The 20,389-nt window shown below is 36.3% G+C and overlaps 1 protein-coding gene and 1 non-coding gene across 4 annotated transcripts; one reads left to right on the top strand and one right to left on the bottom strand.

The window, feature by feature from the left end:
- Positions 1 to 4,411: 4,411 nt before the first annotated feature.
- On the top strand, positions 4,412 to 4,518 carry LOC127088496 (small nucleolar RNA R71). Its single transcript, XR_007790330.1, has one exon. It is a non-coding gene; the product is annotated as a small nucleolar RNA R71 (small nucleolar RNA).
- Positions 4,519 to 13,338: 8,820 nt separating this feature from the next.
- On the bottom strand, positions 13,339 to 16,414 carry LOC127088345 (intracellular protein transport protein USO1). 3 transcript variants are annotated; one of them, XM_051029299.1, is made up of 7 exons: positions 16,064 to 16,413; positions 15,699 to 15,968; positions 14,693 to 14,847; positions 14,386 to 14,491; positions 14,167 to 14,289; positions 13,933 to 14,037; positions 13,339 to 13,746 (listed from the first exon to the last, which is right to left on the bottom strand). In XM_051029299.1, exons 1-7 carry the CDS (start codon positions 16,205 to 16,207, stop codon positions 13,603 to 13,605), a joined length of 1,047 nt encoding a protein of 348 aa, XP_050885256.1. In that variant the 5' UTR covers positions 16,208 to 16,413; the 3' UTR covers positions 13,339 to 13,602. The 3 variants fall into 3 exon arrangements, 2 of the variants coding, with proteins under 2 accessions (XP_050885256.1, XP_050885257.1); XM_051029300.1 differs by having other exon boundaries at positions 13,555 to 13,746; positions 13,890 to 14,037; positions 16,064 to 16,414; XR_007790194.1 differs by having other exon boundaries at positions 13,601 to 13,746; positions 13,840 to 14,037; positions 16,064 to 16,414.
- Between the last annotated feature and the right edge of the window lie 3,975 nt (positions 16,415 to 20,389).

The raw sequence follows: 20,389 nt of genomic DNA, 5'->3' as shown, positions 1-20,389 counted from the left end.
TTTTCTCACATTTCACACTTATCACTCTCACTCACTCTAAAACCCTAAACCTCTCTCAAAGCATTCTTTGAAAGTTCTGCAATCTTCATCTTCTTCTTCACCATGGACGCTCAACAACAAGAAGTGTTTAACTTTTCACAACAAATGGAATCAAGTTCTACCGCTCAAACCTCAAACACTCAAACTCCAACCGTTACAGGCGTCACCATCACCCCTGTTTACAAAGAACCTCACGTTCTTGACCGAGAACGCCATATCAACCTTTCAACTCCTTTTGAAGGTTTGGATGTGTTGTGCGAATCGCTCGTTGATTTCGAAAACTTGAAGAGGAATGGCGTTGATCTCACTGAAGAGCTTCGTAAACAAGGATGGGAAAACTATTTCCAAAGACTTTATGGTCCCATTTACCCACTTCTCGTCAAGGAGTTCTGGAGATTTGCAGATGCAGATGACAACTTCATCGTCTCATATGTTCTGGGGGTGAAGATTGTTATTACTGAAGGGTCTATTGCCTCTCTGTTGAACATGGAGATAAGTGGAGGAAAAAGGATTTACAACATTCCTCCTAGGTCAAAGCGCATTACTGATGTTATCAACCCAACAATCTTCAAACCCAACGTTGAAGGAAACCCTTCTAAGAACAAGGAGCTGCACCAGAACCTCAGAGTGTGGCTGAAGATTATTCTGGGAACCGTTCACCACCGTCCAGCCTCTAACTCTTCTGACTACATCAATGCAGACCAGAAATGAATTCTGTACTGCATTCAGAAGGGTATAAAGATCTGCCTCCCTGCTCTCCTTTTCAGATATCTGAGAGATTCGGTCAGAGAAACCAGAAACAACATGAAGCCCAGATCCTACATTCCTCTGGGAAGATTGCTATCTGACGTCTTCATTGAGCATGGACTGGTAGACCATCTGGAAAAGACCAAATTGATGGATGATCTGGCAATAGATGTGGGGAAGCCTCTGAATGCCAGAAACCTCAAAAGTATGGGGATAATCAAGAAAATTCAAGTCAGGCCAACTCTGGATACATCCTGGGATAGTTTGAAAGATCAGAGGAAGATGCCTCATGGCCTTGCCAGATTCTTCAAGAATGAACCCAGAGACGCTGTTGCTATCTATCTTCAGCGTCTGCTGGATGATGGTGTTGACATCTCTGATTTCAGCCTCGACGACTGTCTGGACTCTGAAGAAGACTTCGTTAGATACAAGAGAGGTCTTTCTGAAAAGAAGGTAGCATCTCAGGCAAAGAAGGCCAGACTTGGAGAAACTTCTGGAAGCAAATCTTCAGCTCCTCTGAATATCTCTACTGGTAAGTTTGTTCCTCCTGTTACCTCTAATCCTCTAATGACTTCTTCTAATCCTCTCTCTTCACAACCTATTTATACCACCTCTGATATTTCACCCTCAATCACCAGAACCTCCCAACCTACACCAGTTCTAAATATAGCCCGTACATTCATACCTCCCTCTGAACCTAAGTAAACCCACCAAAGCACTTCATCTTCATCATCCTCAGCACCAGAATCACCCCCATATGTTTCCCTCTCTTCTGACCCAGAATTTTCTGACCCTGATTCCCCAACCATAGCCACAATTTATGCTCATAGACTTGCTTCACAACAAACACAAACACAATCTGAAGCAACTTCACCTCCACCACAACAAACAACCACCATACCTTCTGAAAACCAACCCTCTGACCATCCCACTTCTGATATCAACCCACCAAACATCTCCGCTGAACCAGAACCAGAATCTGAACCTTTAGATTTAAACCCTCTTTATGCTTCACCCCAAACATCTGAACCTCAACCAGAAGCAGAATCTGAACCTCAACCTGAGTCAGAATCTGCACCTCAAACCTTAAATCTCAACCCTCCAAACTCTCCACCTCATACCTCTGAACCAGAACCTGAACCTGAACTTTCTAAACCTACCCTTAAGGAAGCCATCTTGATGATTGCAGAGGCTTCAGTTCAAAAGGTCGATTCTCTGGTCACTAACTCTGAAATCAGTGATGATCCTAAATCTGTAAGGACACACTGGAACAGAGTCATTGGCTGGATGACATCTGAGGCCTTTAGACTGAAGGGCATCTCTGAACAAGTCAGAAATGGCTACATCAGAGATGCTGAGGCAAGACTCCAGGAGAGACTTGTCAGAGAAGCTGAAGCCAGAAGGCTTGAGGAAGAGAGAATTGCCAGAGAAGCAGAAGAAGCAAGAAGGATAGAAGAAGAAAGACTTGCTAAGGAAGCTGAAATCCTAAGGCAAAAGGAAGCTGAAGCAAAGGCTCTGGCAGATGCAGAAGCTCAAGCTGCTGCTGAAGCTGAAGCTCAGAAGGCTCTGACTCTGGGGGAGTCCTCTTCTGTGATTCCTACGGTTCTTCAGACTCTGAAAGAACTCAAGCAAGATCAGAATGAACTCCGGGCCAGAATGGACAAGCAAGATACTGTCAACGAAAACATCCAGAATGTGCTTGCAATGCTGCTTCAGAGAATGCCTCCGCCTCCGAACCCCTAGGCACTTAGGATTTTATTTATTTTGCTTGCCTGTTGTTTCTGTTTCTTGCCTTCTCTGGATCTGATGTTTTCTTATTGCCGTTGTGCTTCTATCTATGAATTCAAGTTTTTCTCTTTTTTTTTACTATGTCTTTTTGATTCTGACAAAAAGGGGGAGAAGTCATTAATAGCTCTGATGAAAACATTGTCTAATACCTTAAGCATTCTGCAACATTTTTTTTCTATAAATAAAATTATCTAACTTGGACTTAAGAAATTGCAGAGAACTTCAGAAACCTCTTTACTTAAGAAACTCTGGTAAGAACTTCAGAACTCCCTAGCACTATCTCAGGGGGAGCTCTTGTCTATCTGATCTGATATTTTATATGTTTCATCTGCTAATTAAGATTGTTTTGTCATCATCAAAAAGGGGGAGATTGTAAGAACAAAAATTGTTCTACAACAGATTCCTTGATTTTGATGATAACAAAGGATGAAACCAAAAATGGCACCCTAACGAAAAGTTTCTAAGTGTGCAGGATTCTAAAGAAAGAAGGAAGGAATCTAATGATGTCATCAGATACAAAACAAGATCAGATACAAAATATCAAATGATCAGAAGCATCTGAAGTGGAAACAAGTTCAAGAAAGTCTAACTCTGAGCAAAACAGCAAAGTATCAGAAGCATCTGAACAAAAAGTAAGCTCTAGAAGTTCTGACTCTGAACAAAGCTCCAGAAGTTCTCAGCGGTATCTGAAGAAACCATCTGAACTCTCAAGAGATCAACATCAGAAGAAAGTTTCCAAGATCTCCAGAAACACAAATACTCTGAGCATGGAATTGCTAATCATGAAAGAGTAACGTTTAAGTCAAGAAAAGATTTGCAAATGGATTTCCTAATTGAGAAAGAGACGTTAATCTCCAACTTCAATAAAGAAAATACTACTTGTGGTAAGTAGTCATTTCAAGAAGAAAAAGTCATCCTGCAGAAGCTATTTATGTGATGGCGTAACTTCATCTCAATATCCACCAGTTTCAACTACTACCTCACTGATCTATATAAAGGATTGAGAATCAACTTTCAAAAACATATACTAGCTAACAAATCAGCAAGCCAACAAGCCAAAATTATACTGAAACATCAACACTCAAGAAAAACACTCTCTAAGATCTTCACAAAGCTTTTGCTTATAACGTGAAAAACTCTTGTTCTTAATACTGTAATATTTGCTTTCTTAGAAGCACTCTAGATTACATAAATCTTTCATTTGTTGTTTGTTGATTTCCTCAAGTGACTCTGTGTAGTCTGTATACTTGAGAGGGCTAAGAGATTTTTATCTTAGACGTTGTTTGTAATCTTTCAAGATTAGTGGATTAAGTCTTTGTTGAAGGCGAAATCACCTTGGCCGGGTGGACTGGAGTAGCTTTGTGTTATAAGCGAACCAGTATAAAATCCTTGTGTGATTTTCATTTTGAAAAGCGCTTATTTTTCAAAACAATTCAAACCCCCCCTTTCTTGTTTTTCTCACCTTCAGGTTTCGTTTAATAGACTGCACTCTGCGGATTGGTGTCCTTTGGTTCCACATATCTCACAATCCGACGAAACTGCGGCTACAGTATTCAGGTTTATGCACATATGCTCGACTTTGAGGTCTAATGCGTCCATTTTAGCTTGCATCATGTCTATAGAGCTTAGTTCATGCACTCCTCCTTGGGCTTCCTTCTTCTCTACTGTCGCTCGTTCGACTCCCCATGATTGATGGTTTTGATCCATATCTTCGATGAGGGCACTAGCTTCAGGATAAGGTTTGTTCATCAGAGCACCGCCTGCGGCAGCGTCGATGGTCATCTTTGTGTTGTAATGAAGTCCATTATAGAAGGTTTGAATGATTAACCAATTTTCTAAACCATGATGTGGGCATGCTCGTAACAACTCTTTATATCTCTCCCAAGCTTCGAACAACGATTCTCCTTGGTTTTGGGTAAATCTAGTTATATGGTTTCGAAGAACGGCGATCTTACTCGGGGGAAAATATCTAGCAAGGAAAACTCTTCTAAGGTTATCCCAAGTCGTAATGGAATTGGGTGGAAGGGAATCTAACCATGATAGGGCTTTATCTCTGAGGGAAAAAGGAAATAATCTTAAACGTATTGCCTTAGGAGAAGCTCCATTGGTTTTAAAAGTATCTGCTAATTGAAGAAATATTTTTAAATGTTGGTTAGGGTTCTCGGTAGCGAGACCTGCGAATTGTCTCTGTTGCACTAGTTGCAACAAGGATGGTTTAAGTTCGAAATTATTAGCTGGGATGATTGGGCTTACTATACTAGAACTAGGTTCTTCATTAGATGGTTGAGCGAAGTCCTTAAGAGGTCTTTGGTTTTGATCTTCGGCCATAGCTCTCTTAATTCTATGAAAGAATAAACGTGCGCGAGCGTAACGTTCAGGTTCCGCCAGAGGGTTTACTAAATTTAAACTTCCGGTGCTGCGAGTTCTTCGCATTGACCGGCGGGAAATAACCTAAGTCTAAACGATATAACAACATGAAAATGAAATTTGACGAAATTGGTCCCCGACAACGGCGCCAAAAACTTGATGCGTGGTTTTCGCAAGTATACGAACGCGTCAGAGTAATATAAAAGATTATCGAATCCACAGAGACCAAGTGTCAAGCTATCGTTATCTATTGTTATGGTGTTTATCAAAGGTAATTGAAATAGGTGTTTTCAGAGTGTGCACTAAAAATTAAAGTGTTAAATAAAGATTAATTAATAAAGACAGGGTCGAATGTAATTCACATAATTAATTGATAATCCAAGTACTTGCTAATAGAATTACTTATGGGCAATGTTTCCTACTTTGAAAAGAACTAATTTAACAGGAACTGTCGCTTTCGCGTATTCAGAACCGAGTTGTACTCCCTAATCGAACCCTCTTATTGTCACTTATAAAAAGGCGCGCATTGTGTTAGAGTAGTAAACCTATTTTTAAGAAATATAGTATCTTGACTAAGTTGAAAAGTATTATAACCTGGATTTCTTAACCAAAAGAGGTTCTTACGAACCAGACTCTAAACTTATAAACGCGTCCGAAAATAGTTTTAAAATCTCTTTTCTTCTTAATGTTAAAAACTCCTAATGAACTAAACAAAGCGCTTTCGCTGTTTTTGAAATAGTTAAAAACAATTAAGTTTAAATAGACGTTGGACGGCTTTCGATCTTACCCAACGGAATTGAAGTGCGGGAAAACTTAAGTTGAAAGTTAAAATAGCCCTTAAGTGTTTCTACGAACAATTGTATGGATTATCGTTTCAATTATGATCCTTACATTCTAACCTTATAAATTTAGTTAGACATGATAAAGTAAAAGTGCATTAATTTAAATAAAAGTAGTGCGAGTGCGGAAAGTAAATAAAAGTAGTGCGAGTGCGGGAAGTAAATAATTTAAAGCGAGTGCGGGAAATAAATGAAAGTAGTGCGAGTGCGAGGAAATAAATAATTTAAAGCGAGTGCGAGGAAATAAACAAAAGTAAAGTGAGTGCGAGGAAATAAATAATTTAAAGCGAGTGCGGGAAATAAACAAAGTAAAGCGAGTGCGAGGAAATAAATAATTTAAAGTGAGTGCGGGAGATAAACAAAGTAAAGCGAGTGCGAGGAAAAATAATTTAAAGCGAGTGCGGGAAATAAATAAGATAAAGACAAGTAATAAAAACCTGCTCCAATCGGAGGGCTGAGTAAATTGCCATGCGGAAATGAAAATGGCGGCAGGATTAACTTCCTCCCAAAGTGCTCCAAACTCGATTACAGACTCTATCACAGACTTGATTACACAATTGTGGTAACACTCCAATGCGAAGCGATTACCACTATAAAATACTGAATATATGCCTAAGTGAAACAAATTTGCTTCTGAGTTTGCCTCTGTTCTAAGTTTGGATCATTGTAAAAGTGAATTCGCGTTTCTATTTATAAGCAAGTAAAAAGATGGAAATGACTTGGATGCCCTTCAACTTGAAAATAGGAGGGAACCATTTTTCCTCTTGTGGCGCCCGCCACAAGGCCATGGCGCCCGCCACAAGCACAATATGGGGCGCCTTAGTGGAAGTAGTGGGAAAACGTGGGAGTTGATGGAAGTTGAATTTGACACGTCATGGCAGGGTCTATGGCGCCAGCCATGGGGTAGGCTACAAGAACAAAATGCTGAATTTTAGGGTTTTTAGCCCTTTTTCACTCCTTTTCTCGATCGGGGCTCCGATTAAAGTAAAAACCTGAAAATAAAGGAAAACATAGAAATAACACAACAAAATGACAATAAAACAACTAGAATGCATGTGAAATCGGAGTCGAAAATACGTAAATTTCAGTGTTATCAGCTACTACCATTAACATTCAAAATTATATTACTACCTTTGTGTGCACTCCATGTTGGATGAGATATATTATGCTTGAGAAAACATTTTGTTAACCTATTAGAATAATTCACTGTGATGAGTTTCAAAGTATATGAAGATACAACTTCATTTATAAGATATTGTTTGTTTCTAGCACGTCACAACCACCAGCAAGTATTCAAAAAGATAAAGTCATCATTGATGTCATGTCTAATTCAATCATATAAAAATATATCCTTGTAATAAGAGTGAGTCCAAGAATCCAATAGATTTCCAAAGGCGATTAGAAAATGCATAGCCTTTCAAGCAGTGTAGAGTTGTCTACGACAAAGATTTGTCTAGAGCATACAACGATGACACAACATTGATCTCGTAAGAAGGGATTTATGTAAATTCATCCAAAAGAGGAATTTCACCTTTTCAAGAGCAGGAATATGAATCACCCACTTCCAAGAGTTATTATATGTTGTATTCTGAAAAAATTCAAGTATGTTGAGCTAGTTATAACCATCCCGAGCAGTACAAATATTGTCTAAATTTCTTTTCCAGGTTAATCGATCAGGCACCAGAGAAATCAAACAAATGGGAAGTACTTTCGGGAGGTCACAAACAATAGGAGGAATATTAGTATATAATGAATTGAAGTTCCAACTCTCATCCAAGTAAACATCATTCACTCTCATTTTATTATCGTGGAAATCCACATAGAAAACCTGCTCCAATAATTTCCCTACCCCAGACCAATTGGAAAACCAAAAAGAGGAGTTCTCACCCTCCCATCTAAATTCAAATCCATCTTTAAGAGTAGAGAAAGCTTTCATAATTTCATTTCAAGTAATTGATGTCAATTTCTTTTTTATATTAAGGAACGTTTCCTCACTGATGTACTTATGCTTTAAAATTTGGACCCATAAGGAATCACAATCCCAATGGAGACTGCAACTAGCTTACCCAACATAGAAGTATTGGTCTTTCTTGCTTTCTGGATCCCAAGACCACTCAACTTTTTGGGCTTAGTGATTTTATTCCAGCCAACGAGATGCACACTAGAGTTTGAATTATCTTTCCACAAAAAATACCTAGCCATCCTATCAATAAAATTACAAGTTGGCTAAGGTATCCAAGCCACTTGCATATAGTAATTTGGGATGGAGTTCAGGATAAACCTATCCAGAGTCAAATGACCAACATTGTTTAGGAATTTATGTTGCCAAGATGTTAACTTTTGAATGTTTTTCTCCTTTACGAACTCAAATTCCTTGCGTTGAAGATGACCATGCAACATAGGGAAACCCAAGTATTTCTCTAGAATTAGAGTTTGTTTGATACATGTGTTGGAGATAATTAAATCCATTTTACTCATTTTATTGGTAGTGGAGAAGAACACCTTTGATTTAGCAACATTTACTTTAAGGACAAAAAACACGGCAAAACAATTCAAAACATCATAAATGATCCCTTCTTAGGAGTTAGAAACCTTCGCAAAAAGAAGAATGCATCAGTAAAAAATAAATGTGATAAAGAGGGTCCATTACGAGATAACCTGACATATTTCCAATGTCCTCCATTAGTTGTTCTGATGATTGTATGTGACAAGAATTCCATGCAAATAACGAAGATATAGGGTGAAAGGGGGTTACCTTGTTGTAATCCTCTAGTCAGAATAAAAATTAATAGTAGTCTCCCATTCAAAAGAATATACATATAGGGGCTGATTACACAATGCATGATCAACTTTATAGTAATGGGAGGAAACCTATTTCACTTCAGACAAAATTCTGAGAAATTCCAATTAACATGATCGTAGACCTTTTCAAGATCTATTTTGAACACCATGTAAGCTTTTTTCTTTTTATATTTATACGTAAAATGAATTGCTTCTCGGAGGATAATGGCATTATTAAATACCCCTTTACCAGAAAAAAAAATCACCCTAAAAGGGTCAAACTATGTAATTTAGATAAGGACGCAATATGATAACCATAATCTTCTTAATACTCTTATAAATAGTGTTGCACAAGCTAGTGAGTCTGAATTCCTTAGAATTTTATGGACAATAATACCATAGGAATTAATGCGATTAAGAGTCTCAAAAACAGAGGAGTGAAAGTCACCTATCACAAACACATCTAATATAAGTTGGACAACGTCATCTCCAACTATATGCCAAAATTGTTAAAGAAAATACCCTGGAATACATCAGGGTCAGGCACCTTGAAAGGGTGCATTTGATTCAACGCATAAACAACTTCTTCCCTCGTCACTTTTTGAATCAAAGAGTGTTATGCTTCTTTAGTAAGGATAAGAGCCATAGTTGAGTCACCCTTACTAGATGGGAGTATAGGAGATGTAGGTCAGAAAAGAACTTTAAAAAAAGTCAATGCTTCTTCCTTAAGATTAGTATCATCATTGCACCAAACACCATTGGAAAGATAAAGGCCATGGACTTTATTTCTCTTCCTTCTGATTACTGTCTTGGTATGAAAAAATGTGGTTTTACGATCTCCTAATTTAATCCAATCATCTACAGCCTTTCACTACTAATTAATCTCCTATTGCACAAGGATCTAATCATACTCCTGTTGAAGCTCTTGTTGGAGATAAACTAGTCTTGTCGAATCTAATCTCTCCAAAGAGAGTTGGATACCCCTAAGTCTCTTCTTAATGTTATGCTTTTGTTTGTTGATATTGTCAAAAGTTTCCTTATTAAAAAGGATAGAACCATGCTGCACATTTTGGAGATAAGTTACAATGCATAGTCTAAACTATATTAAATATTACAGATTAATGATCTAAGCTGCCTCAAACCTAAAAGGATGCGACCCGTGGTCTTGGAGGGAAAGATCACATCTAAGGAGAATTGGATTGTGATCAGAATGAAATTTACACAATACCTCAACATATGCATTAGGGAAAATCATGTGCCAAGAAACGTCGACCATGACCCTATCCAGCTTGCGATAGACCATTCGATTACCAGTACAAGGTATATTCCAAGTGAATTTCCCACCAATCATGTCTACTTAAACTAAACTACATTTACTAATGACATTTAACATATAATTTTCCTTAGAATGATTAAAATTACCTCCTTTTTGTTCACTCATATGAATGATGTTATTAAAGTCTTCAATCAACACCCAAGGACCATCTACAATGTTCCTTTGGTCAATGACGTAAAGCTATGGGGAAAGACGAGAAGTGTACATGGTACTAGCATAAATTCCAGTTACATACCAAGAGGAAGTTCCTAATGATAGCTTGATAGTAATTGCATCCATAAAGACATCATGCACAACAGTTACAATGTTACTATCATTCTTCTTTAACACTCAAATGCCCTTGGATTGACCATGCACATCCGCATCATGAACACTCACATATCCAATTATGTCCCGCGAGGATTTGGTCTTATGGAAACCAATGTGTGTTTCCATAATGATTAAAAATGTTGGGGAATGTTTTATAATTAAAGCCATCATATGTCTTTTAGCCTTATTATTAAAGGATCCCCAAATATTTCAAGAGAGCACAATGACTTCTTTGAAACCTAACATAATTAGTCAAGTTGATGGAGGTGACAAAGCAAGTCCCAGACATGACACGTATTACGTAGTTAGTTCCCATTCAATGGGAGTTTCACGAACACTTCCTCTTCTTGAGTAGCATCATCACCCATAAATCATTGGTTATTTCCATCTTCCTGACTTGTTGTTGGTTTAAAATGCAAAATATTGTATCGTGTGATGGTCTTCAAATCCAAACTTACTATGGAAACTTGGAGATGTATTTAGTAGTGTTAGGCACACCATTTTGTGTTGGGCGGGAATTAATAGTTAACCTTATTTTGTGCGAAGGCCTTCATACATATCTTAGATAACTCGAATATATGCAATCCTAACCCTTTTCTTCTCTTGGTCTTTCCACAAAATATCTCTAGGCACTCTATCATACATCTTCTCCTAGTCAATAAAAATTAAGTGCAAGTCTTGTTGGTGCATCCGATACTGCTCCATCACACATCATAATAGATAGATCGCTTTCATGGTCGACCTTCCAAGCATACAACCAAATTAATTTTGAGTGACTTGAGTCTTTTTTTTTTAGTTTTCGTTCAATCAATGTTTCCCATAACTTCAAGGTACGTCTCATAATTTTAATCCTCATATAATTTGCACAATTTTGTATATCCCTTTGTTCTTATAGGTTGGAACTAAAGCGCTTCTTCTCCATTCATCCAACAATTGTTTTAACATCATAATTTTATTAAAGAGTTTGGTGAGTCATTCAATACATCTATATCCAAGAGTTTTCCACACTTCAATAGGTATGTTGTATGGCTCAACCGCCTTACTGTTACTCATCATTTTCAATGTTTCCTTTATCTTTTATTTATGAATCTGAGGGTAGTAATTATAGTTTTAATTCTCTTTTCTAATGTTGAGTCTGCTAGAGTCTGATGTGATATCATATCCTTCATTGATTAAATTGTAGAAATACGTCTTCTACCTATCCTTCATATCTTTTTCATGAACCAAGACTTTGTCTTCTTCATCTTTAACACACTTCACTTGATCCAAATTTTTTATCTTTCTTTATCTTCCCTTAACAAGTTGTATATAAATTTTTCTCCTTCTATGGTTCCTAAAGATTAGTATAATCCTTCAAAAGTTTGGGTTCTTACTTCACTCATGACCTTCTTTATCTTATTATTAGCTTTCTTATACTTTCCCAAGTTTCAACATTTTTACACCTAGACCATTATTTAAAACAATCATTTTTTATTCTAACTTTACATTGAACGCTTTCATTCCATTATTTAAAATAATCTTTTTTTTACTATAACTTTACTTTGAACACATTCATTCCACCACCACGATTCTTTACCCTTAGGTGCAATTTTATTCCTCATATCATTTGCACTTTCTTAAGATTGTCCAAACCCCCTCCAAGATATTGTGTTATAAAATTCCTTATTTTGATCCTTTGAATGCCACCACTTGATATGTTGCGCTCCAATGTGACTTCTTATTTTTTCTCTCCCGTTGCTTCTTACATCCATAACCAATACTCTATGTTGGATAGTCAAATTCTCTTCTAGAATAACTTTACATTCCAATCAAATCCTCCTATTCGACTTCCTAATAAGAAAACAATCTATTTGAGAATATGTCACCCCATTTTTATATGATAAGATGCTAATTTCTTTTCATAAACTATGTATTTGCCATAGTAAGATCCAAAGTCGATGAAAACTCAATGATGAATTTATTCTCTACTTTCACTTCCCCTAGGCTATACCCCTCATGCACACTCTAAAAAGCTCTTGCGACACTCACTACATGTCCATTTACACCCCCTCCTAGAAAAATCATATATCCTAGGGGTGTATTCTGAAGTAATTCTTCTAAATCGTCCAAAGGTTTTACCTTAAGGTGTTTTGCTAACCCAACATGAGGTGCATAAACATTAATAACATTAAAGATGTCTTGTTCCACGGTAAATTTGAAGGTTATGATTCGATCTCTTACTCTTTTCACATCCACAATACCATTCTTCCACTCATTGTCTACAATAATCCCCATTCTATTTTTTCGATCTAACTTTTCTAGTATACCAAAGTTAAAATCCCGAGTTGTCTAATTCTTTTGCTTTTTCACCTATCCACTTAGTTTTTTGTAGGCACATAAAATTGATCTTTCTCTTAACCGTAGTGTCCTTTATTTTCATAGATTTTACGGCAAATATGCATGTATTCCATGATTCAAAGTGAATCATACTCTTATGGACTAACTTCTTTATCCATACTCGTTCACGAAAATGTGAGAACTCTTGCTTACGACGATGCAATGACCCTTTCTCTTTTGACATTGTACCCGTGTCATAAAAATCCGACAAAATTTTACGTTCACTGTCGAGTATCTAACACAACTATCTCCTTTTAAAAATGTGTTTGCAATTTTAATAAATTTAGATATTATTAGTCACAACACGTTAAATATTTAAAGATCCAAAATGATAGTTTTTTTTTTGGTATTACACTTGTGACAACAATTGAGAGATATACAATATCCCTACTATTTTAAATTTATCCCTCAGTACAACATTTTTTTTCGATTGTCTTATACGTTTGATTTTTCATATTCTGTACTGTATGTTAGATTTAGTTTAATAAATCATCAACATCGATCCATTGCAATTTCAATCAATAATTTGAGTGGATATTACATATCCGAAGACACCTATTTATGTCAATTTAAATATGAATAGACATCAATTTAAATAGAAACAGTTTAGTCACACTTTCTCATTGATTATTTAAATTGTTTATGCAAAAGGTCTAAGTTAGTGCTAAGTAGTTAAGATGTTATGCCATTAAAAGATACCCAAGTGAGGATTAATCTCAAACTATGATCATGAAGAATATAAACTAAAGTAAAAAAGAAAAATAAGGCCAAAGTGCCATCATTGAACTGTAAAAACAAAGTTTCTTGTTCAAAACAAACAATAAAGAACTTCACTAAAAATAAACTTTTTTTCAGAAACAAATAGACATGTTACTTGTAGGACTGAGTTGCTCCCATTCCATAAAAGCTTGATCGATATAGATTCTTAACAATATATATGTAAACTAAGAGCAATCAACCACATGTCAATGGGAATCAATACTGGAGAATTGAGCAAACTCATATATACGTAATCTCACATTATTTCTTATGTATTCTACAGTCTGGGGAGTTATTTGCTAAGGGTGATAATGGTTGTCTTGCTGAATCTATATCGTCAAAATCAATCTTCCTCTCCACTGCGCTACTTCTACTTGTTCGAGGACTACACTTTGTTTTGCTTGACTGCAAAAGTCGAATAAAATGAGATATGGTAGCCGTCACAAAAGATTAGTATAATTACTATTAGGCTACTTATAAATAGGTATATATCATCACCAGCAGGGAAATGAAATGAATTGCTACTTGCAATGCAATCTCGAACGTACATATGTGCATCACATTTTTCTTGAGTTTAAAGATTTAACTCGCCTTGGCAGATGGGCTGGTAGTATGTTTCTCGCTCGAATTAGAGTCGTTCCTAACTTTCTGCTCCACTGGGCTATTTGTTCTCGGACTAGACTTTCTCTTGTTTGACTGCAAAATTCAAATACAATGAAATATGGTAAAACTCACAAATGATACACATGATAACTATTATACGACTTAGACGGGTATTACATGAGCACTTAACATTTTTCTTTTGAAATTAAAAATCTAACTCACCTTGGCAGACTGGCTACTGGTATGTTTCTCGCCAGAACTAGGGTGGTTCCTTTCCTTGTATTTCTTCAATAGCCGTTTGTTCTCCTTGTCCAATATGCTGTTTTCATCAAACAGTAATTTGACCTGGGCATACCATGCTAATTTAGATAAGGGACCAATAATTAAACCATCCAAAGAAATGACATCATTCAAAAAATAGGGGATCGATCAAAACTATACCTCCTCCTCAGCTTTGTGAAGGTTAATTCTTAGATGCTCCTTATCTTTTTGAAGTGACTTGATTTTGGAAACTAGAGACAAAACTCTATGAGTTGATGGCTTTAGGCTGCAATTCATTGAAAATTAGGCTTGTAAAAGTAAAATAACAAAAACCAAAATTGAAATATTAAATACAAATGGACTGAGACTCTAATGGTGATAAAAACAGTTATGTTAATTATATGAGACCAATATTGTGACGTTAAGAATAGTCCCTAGAGATTAATGGCAAGAAGAAGGAAACAGGAGAATGAGGTTGCATGCTCACCAGTTCCACATGCTCAGCAGCCTTTTACATGACTCATTTTCAAGATTTGCTTTCAAAAATGCATGTGTAGAATCATCATCTTTACTAGGAAGTGTTTCCAAAAGAGAGTCAAGTAAATTCTTTTCCACAGCTGTGCAGGTAGAAGAAGAACCGGCCTTCACGGGAAAAGCAAATGTCTGGGGTCAACATTGACAACCAAAAGAAACTAGAATTTGCAAAAGCGGTTACTATATCTCAAGTTAAGGGAAAGGGAGAAATCATCCCGAATCTGTGACAAAGGACACACTTATTATACTGCATACCAGTAATAGAACATTAACACAAAGCACATCAAACTCTCAATTTAACAGAAGACAAAAATCAATACATAGTTCGAGTTAGTAGAAGCAAAAAGTTTCATAATGAGTAAATTATGTGTCAAAATACTCTTTCCTAGCAGCACTTAAAAAAAAGGTTATGACTTTCTTAGATTTTCTAGTTTACATTCACACCGGATAATGAAATTTCAACCAATCCACATCAAACAACTTTACTCTCTTAATTACTAAAACATGATATACCTAGTCTTTTCAGTTACACTAAAGTCCTTACCCCATTAACAAGCACGACAATATCCTCCACAACATAATGCACTAACTAACTCAGATCATTAGGGTTTATTTGGTAGGTGTTTTTATAGTCCTTTTCACTTCTTATTTGAGGATTGACCATCCCTTTCAAACAGTTTTTAATTCTGTTTTTGATTCGGCTAGGTTAGAATCATCGACAACTCGGATTCCTTCCAAACAAAGACCATAGGTTACACTAGTAAACCCTCCCTTTCTTCAAATTCCTTCCCTTCCCTTCCCATCCACTCCAAATTCTTAATCTATGTAATACCGACACTTCAAATTAAAAGCACAATAGATGTTCTACACATGTAGGGGTCAGACACCAACACAATAATCAATCAATGATTTGAATTCTTATTCAGACAAATTTTCAAAAAAGGGGGGAAAATTATTACCTTTAAATCCTTTTGATGCTTATAATTTTTCAATTCATCCATAACCAATTGCAAATTCCTTTCCAATTCCAAAACACTGGATCTCGCCTGTTGTTCCCGTTCATCAGCTTCATTCCCAAATTCCATCAACGCTTCCCTATCATGTTCATACAAAGCAATTTCCTTTTCCAAATTATTCCCTTTATCCAACAATTCCTGACACGCGGAAGCAAGTTTCTGATTCTCCAATTCAAACTTCTTCAAAGCTCGTGCATTCATATCCGGTTCAGACTGATCCAAAACAACAAAAATAATCAGAAATTTTCAATTATCAAAAAAGATATAAATAACTACCAAAGCAAAAAAAAACAAAAAATCAGCAAAACCTTGTGGCGTTGAAGGAGTTTCTCTTTCTGATTCAATTTGCGGAGTAGTGAAAGGTTCTGTTCACGAAGGTACGATTGTGATTGTTCGTATATACGAAGCTGGTGTTGTTTGATCAAGTTTCTGTTATGAGGAGAATCTCCCATTGTTGTGGATGATGAATTTGAACTTCGGAATTTCAATTTGGGAGGGAAAAAAAGAGATTCAAAGGAATATAAAGTTTCGGATTCTAGGGTTTTGGGAAGTGAAATTGAAAGTGGAAGAAGCGGTGAAGTATCACTTGAATGAGTTGGAAGCGATGATGATTTAGGAAAAGAAAGGGAATCAAGTGTTGCCTCCTCGATTCAAATTTAATGGTCTAGCCGTTGGAACGGAGTTTGAAAAAAGTTGGGAATTTGGGCCGTTTGAAAAAGGCCCAATGAGATGTGTTGCGACTAAATCCATATCGAAATTCAAATGGTTAGGTTTTAACTGTACATGAGATTTCCACGTATTTTCATAATTTCCAAATTATCTTTGGACAATTTTGAATAAAAAAATTAAATGGAATTTTTTATAGTTAATTTCAAAATTTTGATAATAATCTAAATTTTTGGTAGTCTATTTTTAAATTTTTGAAATAAATTTTTTAACGGTGTTTTTGAAAAAATATGAATACACCGATTTTTTTTTAAAATCCGGTAATGCGTTTTTTTTTTGGATTTTTAAAATTTTTAGTAGTTCATATTCAATAAACAAAAAAAATTAACACTATTGAAAATTTTGAAAGTAGTTTATCAGAAATTTCGAAAAATGCTGTAGTTTATCGGAAAATTTGAAATTTCCGAAACTGTAATTAAAAAAAATCGAAATTTTTGGATTTTTTTTTGAAAATTCCGATATTTTTTCATTTTTTTTGGAAACATTCATTTTTTTACCGAATCAACAATAATCCTTCATTTGGTTATGTGGATCCATCAGTGCATGTTGTTCCTTATATTGGTCTCAATGAGCAACTATGAAGAAGGCTAGCCCAACAGCCAAGCGAAAGAGGAAAGCTCAGTTCCCCAACATTGAAAATCCGTAGATCACATCATTACTTAACATTTGTAGTTTCTTTTCTGTTAAGTGCTACTCACTTTTAAACATTGTTGTTTATAAATGATATTGTTAATAAAATGAGCATGCATATTTTGAATGAATCCATTTGTATTCACTCATCTTTTCTCATTTATTTGCAAAACATCACAAAAATAGGTCTGCATTTCCTTTATCAAACTGTTATTTTAGCAAAGATTGGAGGGAGGATGACAAAAACAAGATACCCATAATTGTTGATAGTATGCTTTCAGATAAAACCTTGTTGAGGATGCACATACATTATTTCAAATCCCTAAACATTGAAGAGATAAGGAGTTAATCCCTAGTTAACCACTTCGAGCCTAGAAGTAGGTGTTTCTTTCAGATCTAAAAACCCTTACGCTTAACCTGGGCCAGAGTAATGTTCAGATGATTTGACTATGCATTCAGATTACAAGACGAAATATCCCGTCTAGGGATCAACCACGTGATGTCCTTCGCACACGTCCTGAAGTGTCAAAAGAACCATGAGAAATCCAAAAGTTATGATAGTGGTTCTTCAATGACCAATGACTTGACAGTCACAACCCTTTAGCAAAAATGAAAAAAAGGAAAAAACAAAAAACTACTAAGTCGGACCCCAAAAGGGGTGACTTAGCAAAAAATAGGGCAATTCTGGTGGACCAAAAACTTTGAAAAAACGGTTCAGGCAAAAATTAAGGATAAAAAAAACAAAAAAAATAAAAGGAGGTCGTTAAATCCTCAATAGAGGCAAAGCAAGATCCAGTGACCACCATATCAAGAATCCAAAGGTCACCGACATCCATGAAAAAATAAGGTGACTGTCATTTCAAGCAAACCTTGAATCATCATCTTCATTCTTACACCGTCAAACTCTCTTGGAAGACGAATGCATATGTTGAATTAGTTGAACGTAGGACTGGAAAAACATCACGAAGAAGGGGTGGGTTAAAATCAAATTTGAGCCTTATATCCTTTGTTTCGATAACCGTGAACCAGACCACGCTACAACCCTCAAAAGACCTAATTGAAGCAGGATTTATTCTGAAAAGCATACTATAGTAAGGTTGCGTAAATTGACTCCTAGATATTTGCTAATCTTCTATGTTGATATCATATTTTCGCTATATCTTTCACTCTAGCCAAATCAAGACTACGCTTGGACTGATGGTCAACTCGTCACATGTCACTACATCATCTCAAATAAATGATTCTTTTTAAAACATGCATGAATGTCACATTGAAATTACCATTGTTAAATGAACAATTTTAACGAAAAACGGTACTTGACATCAAGGAAATTCCAAGGATCAGTCAGAGAGGAGCTTGAACATTCGTCGAGGCTAACTTGAATCAAGACTGTTTCATAACCCCATGGATCAGTGGCAAGGCATCCAATGACTATGTCGACCTAAGAGTTGGATAGTCTAAAGCAAATCTCCAAGCATCAATTGATCAGGGAGACAAGTCATCAGTACTCAATTAATCCGGGGCAATTCCCTCAAGGGCTCAGGCAAAGGCAGACCACTACAAATCAATGTTTCCTTTCGATGAGGATTACTATACCCTACAAACTGGGGCATACAAGTTGCAGGGCGGCGGATTCTCCTCATGCTTTCAAGTTAGTCAAGCAGATTATGCCAGACGTTGTTAACAATTAAGTTCATAATAAGTGTCGAAAGATTACGCTAGTACAACATCATATCTTGACAAGAAGCCTTAGGGTAGAGCAATAGCACAATCATCGCGCATTGATTATGTTGCTACGCTCATACAATCATTTGCAAGATGTCATGGCATATCCGGTAAAGAAGTGGAAGTTCTCTCAGGAACAAAAATGTGACTTCAACTGAGGATCAAACTTGGGGCACCAAGAGCATCCATATCTATCTTTCGGTCATAGCATCGTCAAATATCGAGTGTCGGGAAGTCAAATCCTTTCAAAAATAAAAGTCTAATTCATATTGACAACTACCAAAAAACCAAAGTCCGCTTTGCTGGCATCATCATAAATTCAAATCCAATCAATATTGGTACCCAAAAGATCTCACCTTAAAAAAAGGGAGACCAATCTAAAAACCAATCACCTGCTTGCATTTCCGAATGCACTGCATACAACATACATGCATAAATTTCCTGTCGAGGCAGGAAGTTCCATATCAAAAAAGCTCTCTCAGTGAGGCGAGAAGATTTCATCAAATTAGCATGCATCATATGCATACAAAACACAACCCTTTCCATCAATAATTTGATGATGAATATCCTTTCAATTAACCCTTTGATGATGTCATAAACCCTTTGATGATAATATTACTTGAGTAGTTTTTTTTCCGTCAACCTCTTGACGATGACAAGTTATTTTCCATCAACCCCTTGATGATGACAATGGCTTTTCCATCAACCTTTTGATGATGCCATCAACCCTTTGATGAAGATATTCCTTTTTTGTCAACCCTTTTGCGATGAAAATTATTTTTCCATCAATCCTTTGATGATGATATTACCATAGTGGTTTTTTTCCGTCAACCCTTTGACGATGATAAGTTCTTTTCCATCAACCCTTTGACGATGATAAGTTCTTTTCCATCAACCCTTTGACGATGACATCACTATATTCCATTAAACCTTTGATGATGATATTCACTATATTCCATCAACCCTTTGATGACGACATTCACTATCTTCCATCAACCCTTTGAGGACGATATTCATTTGTCGCCAATCCTTTGACAATGACAATTGTTATTCTATCAACCCTTTGAAGGTGATATACCACCATCAGGTCTAACTTATCCCACTCCTTACGAAAGCCCAATCATACATGGAAACTCTAAGGCCTAGACCATTGCATAAACTACCTCAGCATCCTGCGTAAGCAATCATTCATTACATAACATTGCTTCATGAAATGCATAATATATTCGATCGATATGGAGCATTACGCCATGCAAAATAAACATGCATAACAACATGAAAATCTTTCTCGAAAGCATAAAAGAATCATCCGGTGAGACATTCTTCCTCCCCAGTTGAGAACATTATCATGAAACTCTCGAGTGGTGTTCCCAGTAGGTTTTTTTCTAAATATATCTTATTTTTGTTTCCTTTTGCAGGTACCTTTTGAACCTTCCACCACACACTTACCTTTTGTAAGTCCCTTCGGCCTTGTGCCAACTCTCTTTGCCTTTCACATGGATAAGATGATTGAGATAACTTACCTTTCGTGAGTTTATTTTGTTGCTTTGTGC

Source organism: Lathyrus oleraceus, chromosome 5 (genome assembly GCF_024323335.1).
Source record: "Lathyrus oleraceus cultivar Zhongwan6 chromosome 5, CAAS_Psat_ZW6_1.0, whole genome shotgun sequence".
Taxonomy (NCBI): domain Eukaryota; kingdom Viridiplantae; phylum Streptophyta; class Magnoliopsida; order Fabales; family Fabaceae; genus Lathyrus; species Lathyrus oleraceus.
This window is presented reverse-complemented; position numbering and strand designations above follow the sequence as displayed.

Excerpts from the sequence above, each read along its gene's own strand:
- LOC127088345 (XM_051029299.1), bottom strand. The coding sequence starts at position 16,207 with ATGGGAGATTCTCCTCATAACAGAAACTTGATCAAACAACACCAGCTT. Across the intron at positions 14,290-14,385 it reads TTCACAAAGCTGAGGAGGAG|GTCAAATTACTGTTTGATGA; the intron begins GTATAGTTTTGA and ends TGGTATGCCCAG. Across the intron at positions 13,747-13,932 it reads CTACCAGCCCATCTGCCAAG|TCAAGCAAAACAAAGTGTAG; the intron begins GCGAGTTAAATC and ends CGACTTTTGCAG.